Below are 11,626 nucleotides of genomic sequence, written 5' to 3' on the forward strand. Positions count from 1 at the left end.
TATGATAAATAACCTACCTAATTATTTATTGTTTTATTGGCAGTCAAACAATTGTGATTTTATCGCAACTCGTTAGTTATATTATGTTCTGGACATGTGTCAAGTTTGACAATTGACACATAGTATTTAAAATACTCATTAATGGCTTACGTTTAATTTGTCATTAGCTAAACATATATGCGCATGTGTATGTGTGTATTAATAGAATATAAACCGAGAAATCAAAATTAAATTGATTTGAATAATAACAATATTTATAGTCTTATAGGTAATAATCTATGACTTATTATGAAAGAATTGTTATGATAAAATATATCAAGATTACGTTATAGTGATTCCCAGAATACGTTCAATATTATATGTAAATAAATATTGAAGTATGTATTGTTTTCGATTTTTAAAAGAATTTAAGTATTTTCATTTATGGATAAGTTTTGAAAAAAAAACATTAAGTTTACTTTTATTTTCAGGCGTTATTTTACATATAGGTACCGTCCTATAAACTATTCTTATGGTTTATGTTATTATTTTTATATACTAATCAGTAAACAATTATAATGCTTTAGACGTTTTAAATTTAAAACATTTTCTTTTTATTGCAAATGGTGTAGAGTTAAAAGTATAACTTCGTTAAGTAGAATTATAATATGTACACATTGAATGTTTAAGTTATTTAAAGAGTAGGTTTCACACCGTCTTGAAACACGATAATTTAAATAATGGCGAATAAAGGAATATTACGTGTGCAATTAACTATTGTGTTATATGCATTATATGTGCCGGAGATAATATGTAATTATTAATACATATTTATAGAATTAACAAAACAAAACAAAAAAAAAAAAAAAAATGATTACAAGGATTATTTGCAGAGTCTCTTGTAGTTGTAGTAGGTAGGTAATTATTGTTTAGTATAATATCGTTTTGATATGGGTACCCTAGAATGCGTATGCGTATGAATTGGGATTACATATTATTATTATTCAAGTATACATAGGTACATACATCGTACAGAAAAAGATTATAATTATGCGTACTAGCCTAAACAGTAACCTTATTTATATGATACTGTCGATGTTATAATTCTACACTATAGCCAAGTGTTTTTAATTACTCACCGAACGTGTTCAAATGGCTTATTTGTCTCGTAAGTACCTGCCGTAATAATGCGCATATTGTATACCTATATACTTTTACACAGAGGTGTATTTGAGTGGGCGGGACGATTGATCGCTCTCACATTTATAATAATAGTATAATATATAGAAATAAAATTAAAAAAAAAAAATGAGAAATTAATATAACATAAATAATTAAAAAGTTTTTGTCGATTCCTCCTAATTTTTTTAGTTATAAATATAATTTTTTTAAAATTCTTTTTTACATATTAATTTAATACTTTTCAAGCTGATAATATAATCCTGTATATTTCGTACTGCAATAACATTAACATATTATTATATTAACGTATCGAATTTATATTGTTCCGCTTATTGTTGTCGTCTACAAATATAATTCATCGCTTTATCGCGTGTGAACTACATACACATATGCTCAATGAAAAATTATATATTATGAGTTTGCATTTTCGAACACTTGTTTACACGAATAATAAATATCAAAATGTTGTAATTCAGTAATTATGTATGGTTTTTGAAGTTTTCGTGTGTATATTTTTTTAGTGTTAGTTAATTTTTGACTATATTTTAGTACCTACAATAATTGTCGAACGAACGTTTTATATTATGTAAGTAATCACTTTATTTTATTTGTAATTGCGTTATACTATAATATAAGACTGATAACAAGGTATTTTAGATCGATCAATCTTATTTAATCATGATTATTTTGCTGTAGTTTGTACCCAATTTTTTTTATGTTCCACATAAATCACGATATATATTTTAATTATTATTTTCTATTACATTTCATCAATTCCTCGCGGTCCTTCGTTGCATTCTTATCGGTCGTCTAATGAAAGACGTTTGTCTTTTCATTTCATTCGTTGCAGAGATGTGATTCATTAAAATGAAAACTTTTTTCGTCAATATCGAGTTTGTCTTGAAAATCGTCGTTGCGGTTTATGATTTTTAGACATAAAATTTAACAGGTTGTTTTATGTTAATGATATACGCTTTTTTAATTCTACACACAACACAAGTTATTTCAACAACCAATAAATATGATTGTTTGAGTTGTTTTGGGTATGTTTATACATTTTTTTTATACTACTATAGTTTAATGGAGCTTTACAGTTTTGAATACTCTTTTAATTTAAACGTAATTTTGAGCGATGACGATTATAAAATATAAAATATGACTTATTATAATTTATTTATGAAGAGGAATTGTACGTTGAAAAATATTTTTTTGATAGGATTCATAATTATTACGCCCAATTATTTTATAGTTGCGGTCACGGTTGTGAGTTTTTTTCCGCCATTAGTGTTTCTATGCATAGATTTGATTTCTTCACAGATATTTTTAATTATCGGAAACGTTATTCCAGATCAGTTCACCACTATGTTTTTTTTCACTATTATCTAATATAATATTAAATTATTAAATAGTTGAGTTGGTTTTCAATCAGAATATTTTATTACTGATATCATACGTGAAGTTGCACGATTAGTTTTAGCATAAATATCAATTATATTGATTAGATATATTGATATTTGATACTGGATTATAACCACGATTAACACAAATAAATTTTAGTTTGATGAATGCTATAGTCATCCAAAAATAAGAGCAGTGACGTACAAATGAACATTAAAAAATTAGGTTTTTGCATTTTTTTAGTTAACAGCTGATTTTAACCTAGGTAATAGTATATACCTACCTAATATATTAATTTTACTAGTAAAGTTGGTATACTTATAAATCAACGATACAATTATAAACTTTAAGCGTACATTTTTAAAATGTAAACAATACCTATGTTTTTACACTATCTATCTAAGCATTTTTATTCCCAGTTAAGTACATTATATATATATAATAATTTACTGTTGTTACCTATAGTTAATAGTATTTTTTTTTTTTGTTTAATTTTGTTTATTTCAGTTTATGATAACATATTTTGTACCATGACACGTAAGTGTTTTTACTATTTTAGTAAACATAGATATTTCCCAATTTGCTAAATGCATTTATGTATTTTTATTTTTTTTATTTAAATCTTCTTAGTACCTTAAATATGAAATTAAAATCAAAATGTCTTTACTGCTTATATATTTTTATAGAAAATAATATTAAAATATGCAAAAAATAAATAAATAAATATACATTTCAAAATTTTAATTCTAGACATCGTAAAATAGATTTTATTGAATTAAATTTCTCTCATTTTCTATATTCAAATTAATAATGTATAAATTATAAATACATCAAATCCTCGAGCTTGGGTTATATTTTCTATGGCTATCGAGTTAAAAGAAAATGCATTGTCTTCTTTTCCAACCCTTTAACATATCACATAACCAAATTCTATGACCAGGAATCGTGTACTTTTTAATCCCTTTAGTACTTGAAATTTACTATACGTTCATAACAGTTTAGTTAAATCGACCCTCGATGAAAAGTGCTCGAGAATATATGAAAATTATTGCGTCATTAATTTAAGAATATTTTAAAGTACCGATGACACAATAATTATAATATTTTATAGATGGCTTCTGAATATTAAAATAAAGTATTACTATCATTATGTGTGCGTGTTTACAGTACTAGGGAAAAGATAAAATGTTTTTAGTTTTTGTCAAACAAAAAGTGAAAGTTTCTTACAATCAATATCAAAATAATTAATAATTGGCATAGGTTTTCTTAATACATTTATGATTTTGTATCCTATCGTATTGTTATATGTTATTATAATGACCTTAAGTTTTCAGTCGAAGCGTCTGAAAGGTGTGTGAATATCGGTGAAGGTTCGTCGGTGGTAGTTGATCAATAAATAAAATATACAATTCTTAATTATATTTTTTAATTTAATAAGAAAAAAGTACAATGATAAAATCAGTTATTATATTATTATTTGCGTGTTATGATAAAAACAACATTATTATTATTTTTCGTGTCGGCCGTTTATGTTTTTCGCAATATTTCTTTGTATTCGATACACGTTTTGCAGATTATTTACTGAATACTATTTCACTATATGCGCATCGTCAACGATAAACTTTTACGTATATTTATAAATAACTGATATATCTATGATCTAGATTTATCATATGGATATATTAAATACACTAAAAGTATATGGATATTTATATTATAGTGTACAAAATAAGAAGGGAAATGTTTCGAAAGCTGTTTTAAATTATTGTTTACGCTGTGGCAATGAACTAGTGTGTAGATACACTTATGCGCAAGAACTGTTGAGTTTTAAAGATTAAAAGCAAAATTGATTTAGGTACCATGTTAAATCTTTAGGAGTGTAGTTTTAGTGTAGTTACTGCAGTGCACAAAAAGGGATTGAGTGTATACAAATCGATATTTTGTTTTGTCGATGTCAATATAGAGAATAATATTATCCATCTGATATGCTACACCGAAAACTTTAACCTACTTTGACCTAGTTTAAATTCAACACAAATATTCTTACTAAAAGTATAGCGGGTTTGCGGATAATGTACGTTTGTACTTTTGATATAGGTTACAGGAAATTACAATTCCATCGATAAGAAAGTATTAATTTTATTCGTTACGATAGTATTATTTTAATAACAACATAGAACATTTATTTGAATATAAATTATAATATTTCTGTGTATAAAACGATTATATAATATTAGATTTTTAAAATTTGTTATTGACGTGTTAAGATTGATTCATTTGGTTATAATATGAACTAGTAAAATATACTATCACTGAACATTTGTTGAACATATTGTATAATAGATAGTAACTGTTACTCGCGCGCTTTGCCCGCTGATAGTTGTTTTCAGATTGTAGGGGCTGTTTCTTTGTCTTATAGTTATTTCGATCATAAAATGCTATGAAGTGTACATATATGCCTTATACCTATGCAAAACAATAATAGTTTAAGGTGTTAAAAAATTCTCATAAATATAGATGATAAAAAAAATTTTTTTCTCACAATAACATCATTATTTTTACGCCCGGGAAATATATTATATAATAATACCTATTATAAATTCGTAAAATGAATAACAATAATAATGATAATAAAACATTGGGCAGGGCATATTGTGGGTCTTCGCTTCATACAGCCAATCAGCGCGCTATACTTACTATACTACTTTTCTATTGGTTATTATTATTGTTAGATGTCTTTTAACCTATCTCAACTATTCGAGTCTCAAGATTAAGTTCGTCAGTCGTAGTTAGAACCCAGTGATCTATACTTCAAACCCCTCAGGACCGTTCAAAGCACCGAGCCGTTGTCGCATCTCATGTACGTCGACAATAATAATTGATTCATCGTTCTATATACATTATACACATTCTGAGGTGGGTCGTGGGCGATTGCTTAACTATAGGTACGCTTTAAATAATTATTTTAATATATTTTGATATACAATACATATACTTACGTCGAAATTAAAATTTACATGAGAGATACAAAACTTATTTTTTGTAACTTATTATGTTCCGTTTTCAAAATACCTAAATGAAATAAAGATACATATATACTGTTTCTATGTAAGAACACGTAGATATATTTCGTTTTTACTCCAAATAGTGTTTTTATAGACACAAACAGTAAAAAATTTGGCGACTATACGTTAAACGGTATGAATTTGTATGCGTGACAAAAAATCGGGACTTGCTTTTATAGTATAGATTACGCTTATTATAATTATATTATAAGATCTGTTACTTAATAAAATATATTTTTATTAATACAAATCGGTGTATAATTTGAATATCTTAATTTCATAATTCCATTATAATATAGAATATGGGATGTAGTAGATGCAACCAAAGCAGGGATCTAAGTATCTAACTATAAATCAATTTATTGTATAGTTTTTTATTGCTATCATTTTTCCTTAATTTAAGCTTACAAAAGTTACTCCACCATGAAGTGATTATTACAATGTACGTATTTCAATGTTTTTTTATCTTACACCGGGACCTGTCTGTATAGTCGTCAAGTTGTTGTTAGACTTACCTACGTACTTTTATTCTTATTACGCATGTGTTTAATAAACGAATCGAGCACAAATATACCAATAGCGTTTATTTGCAAACGATCGTATTATTTGCATCATAAATAGATTAGATACGTTAGATTAAAAGCTGTTGACTGAAAAGTGAAAATCTACTAATTGGTTTCAAACTTTAATGTCGTGCTCGACAATTAAAGTAATTTACAGTACTTATGCGGTTGTTGTCAACTAATTTTTTTAAATTTCCGAATCTCAGACGGTTTTACATTGTAGTATATGATGCTGAGAGTTCTGAGTGCCTGTTTGTATGGCACCCAACACTAATTGATCTCTTAAATTTTTCTCTTTCTATTATATAAACGACTTTTATATACGTATTTTATCTTCTACATAATATAATAGTCAGGACAACGAAAAAATAAACAGTAATTATTATTAATTAAATACTTAAAAGTCTTTATTATTTAAAAAAGTTTTGTACATTAATATATTTTATCTTCCACATCATATTTTATTTTGAATGAAACAGATATCAAATTATTTCAAGATGCAAAGGGGGCGACCCTCTGATCGCGGGGGCTAATATTTTAATTATAAAGTCGTAAATAAAAAAATGACGACTTTTTCCTCTAATAATAATAATAATAATAGTATAATGTCATAAAATCGATTATTAATTCAAACCGTTTGTGTGATGCGATCGCGTAGCTACAGCCGAGTCATGGGCAAGATGAGCGGGTCAGTGGTGATCAACGTGAAGCGGCCGGTATACCAGCTGGACGACCTGGACGACGGCAGCCCGATCGTGGACCTGGAGGCGACCGGCAAGCGGAAAAAAGTGTCCAAGCTGAAGTGGTCGGACGCTAAAACCGTGATGCCGGCAATCGACTGGCTGTTCACCAACTACAACTGGTCCGAGGATTTCTTCAAGGACTTCGTGGCCGGGTTCACGGTGGCCGTGCTGAACATACCGCAGGGCATGGCGTACGCCATGCTCGGCAACGTGGACCCGACCGTCGGCCTGTACATGGCCATCATGCCGGTGATCGTTTACAGCCTGCTGGGCACGTCCAGGCACGTTTCGATGGGATCGTTTTCGGTGGTCTGCCTGATGACCGGCAAAGTGGTGAACACGTACGCCAACGCCAACAACGCCAACTACATCAACGGCAACCCGGACGCGGATCCCACGGCCGGCGCGATGATCGACCCGGCGGTGTCGCTGCAGCCGCACGACGCGGCCGGCGTGTACACGGCCATCGAGGTGGCCACGGCCGTCACCCTGATGGTCGGCCTCATACAGATACTCATGTACGTGTTCCGGCTGGGCGTCGTGTGCACGATACTGTCCGAGACGCTGGTCAGCGGGTTCACGGCCGGCGCGGCCGTCCACGTGGTCACGTCCCAGATGAAGGAGTTGCTGGGCGTCAAGATCGAGAACCACAACGGGCTGTTCCAGATCGTGCTCACCTACTACGACATCGTCAATCGCATCCGGGACGTCAACTTCGCCACCATCACCGTGTCCGTCGTCACCACCGTCCTGCTGTTGTCCTACAACTTGCACCTGAAAGCCTACATCAACAAGAAGCTGTTCATGCCCGTGCCCATCGAGCTCATCACCATCGTCATCGGCACTGCGCTCTTTCAGTTCACCACGATCTCGGAAGACTATCAAATCAAACTGGTGAGTGTAATATATACTTTGTTATGCTTCGCGTTAGGGGTTAGGCACGTAATATAATCGGTACCGGACTTATTTAGCCCGATATAAGAAGACGCCGAGATTTGGTGTCGAGGATATCGATATAAATATAACGATCAAATATTAGGCAGGACGTGTATTATATATTTAAATTTTAAACGTACATATTGTTTTAACTTAAAAAACTCATAAAAACAAAAATTACTAGACACTACAGTAGGTATCTTAAGTGACCTTCGTTATTTGTTTTATTCTACTCGGATTTCTCGACTCGGTTTTCTAATAACTGCACACTTTAGAAGTTTATTTTTTAATCGGATTTACATTGAACGGTATACATCCACTGTTTTAAACTCGAGTTTCGAAATCAATAGTTTAACTATAAATTCGGCGAATAAAACAATAATAGTATTTAAAACACGCGTTAAACTCACGAGTCCGCGTCTAACACAGAATTTTGAGTTCAGTAGCGACAAATACCAAACTTTGTACTGTTAGAATACAGAAGGATGATTATCTAATGAGAGATTGATAGTTTGACATTTTTTGACTGTGTTACGTATTTGAGACATTGCGCGCATATTTTTCGTTAACGTGTTAAGTATTATGATTTAAATTTTTGTTCAAATTTATTTGGTTTTCAAAACAATCGTGTTAACCTTGGCGGTTTTTTACGGTTTGAATCAAACCGCACTATAAGTGTCGATTTTGCCACTATAGCGTTTAAATTTAATAATAATTATATTCTACTGTCTTACAACGTATGGCGAGCAAAACGATAGATAACAGCACACGTTTATTTGATTCTGACGTGGCAACATGCCAATGCACTATGCGTAGGAACATGGACGATATAGATAATTTAATAATAAGAAACATGACAGGAATAGAAAATACACGATTGCGTAATTCGTTGATAAAAACACTTTTTTAGCTTGCATTTAAACTCTAGTTGATGTGGGGAGGGACTCAACCCCCTCCGAGTAAATATTATATATATATATATATATGACCACGCTTTCAGTGTCACACACATAATTATATTATATATTATGTGTCATATATTTTATAAATTTTAGTTTGTTTCGAATTGAACAAACACTCTCTATACGTGTGACGTCGTAACCATTTTTTTTATCATGAAGCAAATACTAAGCATGTTTGATGTAGACCACCACCTCTAAATATTGTTATTCCATAGAACCGTGAAAGCTTCCTTTTCACACCACCGTCCATCGTTATACAACAAAAAATACGTAAAAGCATCTCTTATACTTGTGTGGTGATTTACTCGTTTTATTTTACAAGTAATACATTTAAAAAAGTTAAAGTGATATAATATATTTATTTTGTGATTTATTAAAAGTATTATCTTAACTTATTTATATCACATATTCATATATTATGTCAACTGATTTTCTCAGACATGATGTTATATAAAACTTTTCTCTGTGAGTGTGTGTACTTACTAAATATTTATTATAACTATATATGAATTACTCAATTTTAATTATTAATTTTTCTGATGAGTATCAACATGTTGTGTTATCTTTGATTGCTGAGGGGCCACCACTGTATATATAATGACATGCGCGATCGACGTGATTCATGAGATGTTTGCTCCGGGTCATAATTATATGATTGGCGGCCATAACAATCATCTGTAGGTATTCATATTTGTTTTTGGTAAATTGTATGTATAGGGTGATTAATTTAACGTTAGATATTCATTACTGCAGAAATTATTAAAAATTTTAACATAATATACCTCAAAAATATATATAATATAAAAATAAAATCAAATCAAAATATAATATAATATACCTAATATCTTTAATCTTTATATTATGTATAATATCTTGTATCTTTTACATAATATAGTTTAAAGTCGTTACAAAACAATATTTTTGAAAAAATAAATAGTTTTTAATATTTTTTATCGTTATAATTTTCAAGTTTCTTGGTCTTTAAAAACTATAATTTGGATAATTAGGTATAGCTTATTAGTTATATATATTATATGTTTTAAGTCTAGTTGGAGTAGAACTATGTGTTATGCGGGATAACTCATCTGTATACCACTTCACAAAATCTTCTAAACTTAAATTATTTATAATACAAATAATAACAACTCGTTCGAAATTTAATGTTCTACATATTATAAAATAAATAAATATTCTGCTTTAAAATTGAGAATTAAAAATGTATATTTTAATTAGAAAATAAAAAAAATTATAGTATACAAAATAATAATAATAATATACTTTTTAGAAAAATTAATTAATAAATAGTTGTTTTTCAACTGCATAAAATTATGCAAAAAATATTTTCAAAAAACATTAACAATATTTTAAATATAATGAGTATTCTACGTTAAATTGATCACTCGGTACAGATATATCAGACGAACGGAACAGGGAAAATGGATTAGTGTACCCGCTTTAGTGGTTAGGTGCATTACTTATTCGTAGTCTAGAACTACGACACTAGATATCGGTATTTTAAGTACCTACTTATAAATGTCCTCTCAGGATTATTATTATTATTATTATATTATTATTATTAATTGTGTAAATATGTTCAATATGGTTTGTTGTCATGTTTTTTTTTCTTCTTTTTATCTCCAAGTGGTTTAAGTTTATACTCTATTGTCAATATTGCAAAACAATCAGTGAGGTTTGCTGTGTTACCTGTGTATTAATATTATTATTAACACAGTAAAATTTTGTTTTAGTTTTTCGTATTTATCAATTATTATACACTCAGACAAAAACCACACTTCATTATAATAATATTATTAGTTATTATAACAAAATAAATACTTCAATAGGTATACAAATTTACATTAGGTATTCAATTTTTATATTTATTGTTATGCTATTAATTTTAATTTTAATAGAATGAAAGTGAGTTTTTGAAATTAATAATTTAATAAATATTCTATTTTAAATAAATAGTAATTTATTCGCTAAAAAGTACTACATTTCATTATTTTTACTTTTTAGGAAATGTCATCATTATTAAATTAATTGACAGTTTGTCTTAACGTTTAAGTATCAATTGTTATGATACAACATAATAATTTGACCTTGTGCTGTAATGCTGCATATAACTTTGAATTAGTTACGCATATCTAGTCTTACGTTTATATGCTAGCCCGGGAGATTAGTTTTTTTATAGGTTTTTTTTTTTTTTTACGTCATGAAGTTGTGACGGGAAAGGTCTGATTTCGATAATGAAACTGTTATGAGATAAATGTATAAGTCTTTAAGAGTTTAAAATCGAAACGAATTGTATAAAACGGGCAACTAGATATGCAGCCATATAACTGAATACATCTTTGTTAAATCGACTTAATCGAGTTCGCATAAATTATTTAATGCTATATCCGTAGTAGGTATTGTCAATATTTCTGTATATTTTAAGTTTAAGTGTTGTATATATTAATCTTATAATTCAAGTATACTAGGTTTCGATGTTATACGAATAAGCTTTATTTCTATTGAACCGACTCGTACCTCGCGATTTTATTGTTGCCTTGATTAAAGGTTAGGTACCAATAGGCAATAATTTAACCTACACCATTGTTAATTTCATAAAATTATATTATTATTTAACAATATTTTTATTATTATTACTATATACTTCTAGATGATAGAGTTATTATTGTTTAATCTGTTGAAAATATTGATTTATTGATAATAATTAATTATAATTCAATTGACTACCATTATTTCATAGTTTCGTGCACATACAATATCTACTTTATTCTGTACAAAACAAT

General features: G+C 29.1%; 1 protein-coding gene across 13 annotated transcripts in view; it reads left to right on the top strand.

Annotated features, from left to right (window-relative positions):
- Positions 1-11,626, top strand: part of LOC114121477 (prestin) — a 61,864-nt gene that overhangs the window by 45,109 nt on the left and 5,129 nt on the right. For 10 of the 13 annotated variants that reach the window (XM_027983848.2, XM_027983850.2, XM_050204329.1 and 7 more), the window contains one exon: positions 6,846-7,824. In XM_027983848.2, the coding sequence (XP_027839649.2) occupies positions 6,846-7,824 (979 nt within the window). Of the gene's footprint in view, positions 1-1,726; positions 1,748-1,942; positions 2,205-5,187; positions 5,505-6,845; positions 7,825-11,626 lie in introns of those variants that run through there. The other 3 variants (XM_050204334.1, XM_027983846.2, XM_027983852.2) reach the window with 3 other exon arrangements.

Source organism: Aphis gossypii, chromosome 3 (assembly GCF_020184175.1).
Source record: "Aphis gossypii isolate Hap1 chromosome 3, ASM2018417v2, whole genome shotgun sequence".
Taxonomy (NCBI): domain Eukaryota; kingdom Metazoa; phylum Arthropoda; class Insecta; order Hemiptera; family Aphididae; genus Aphis; species Aphis gossypii.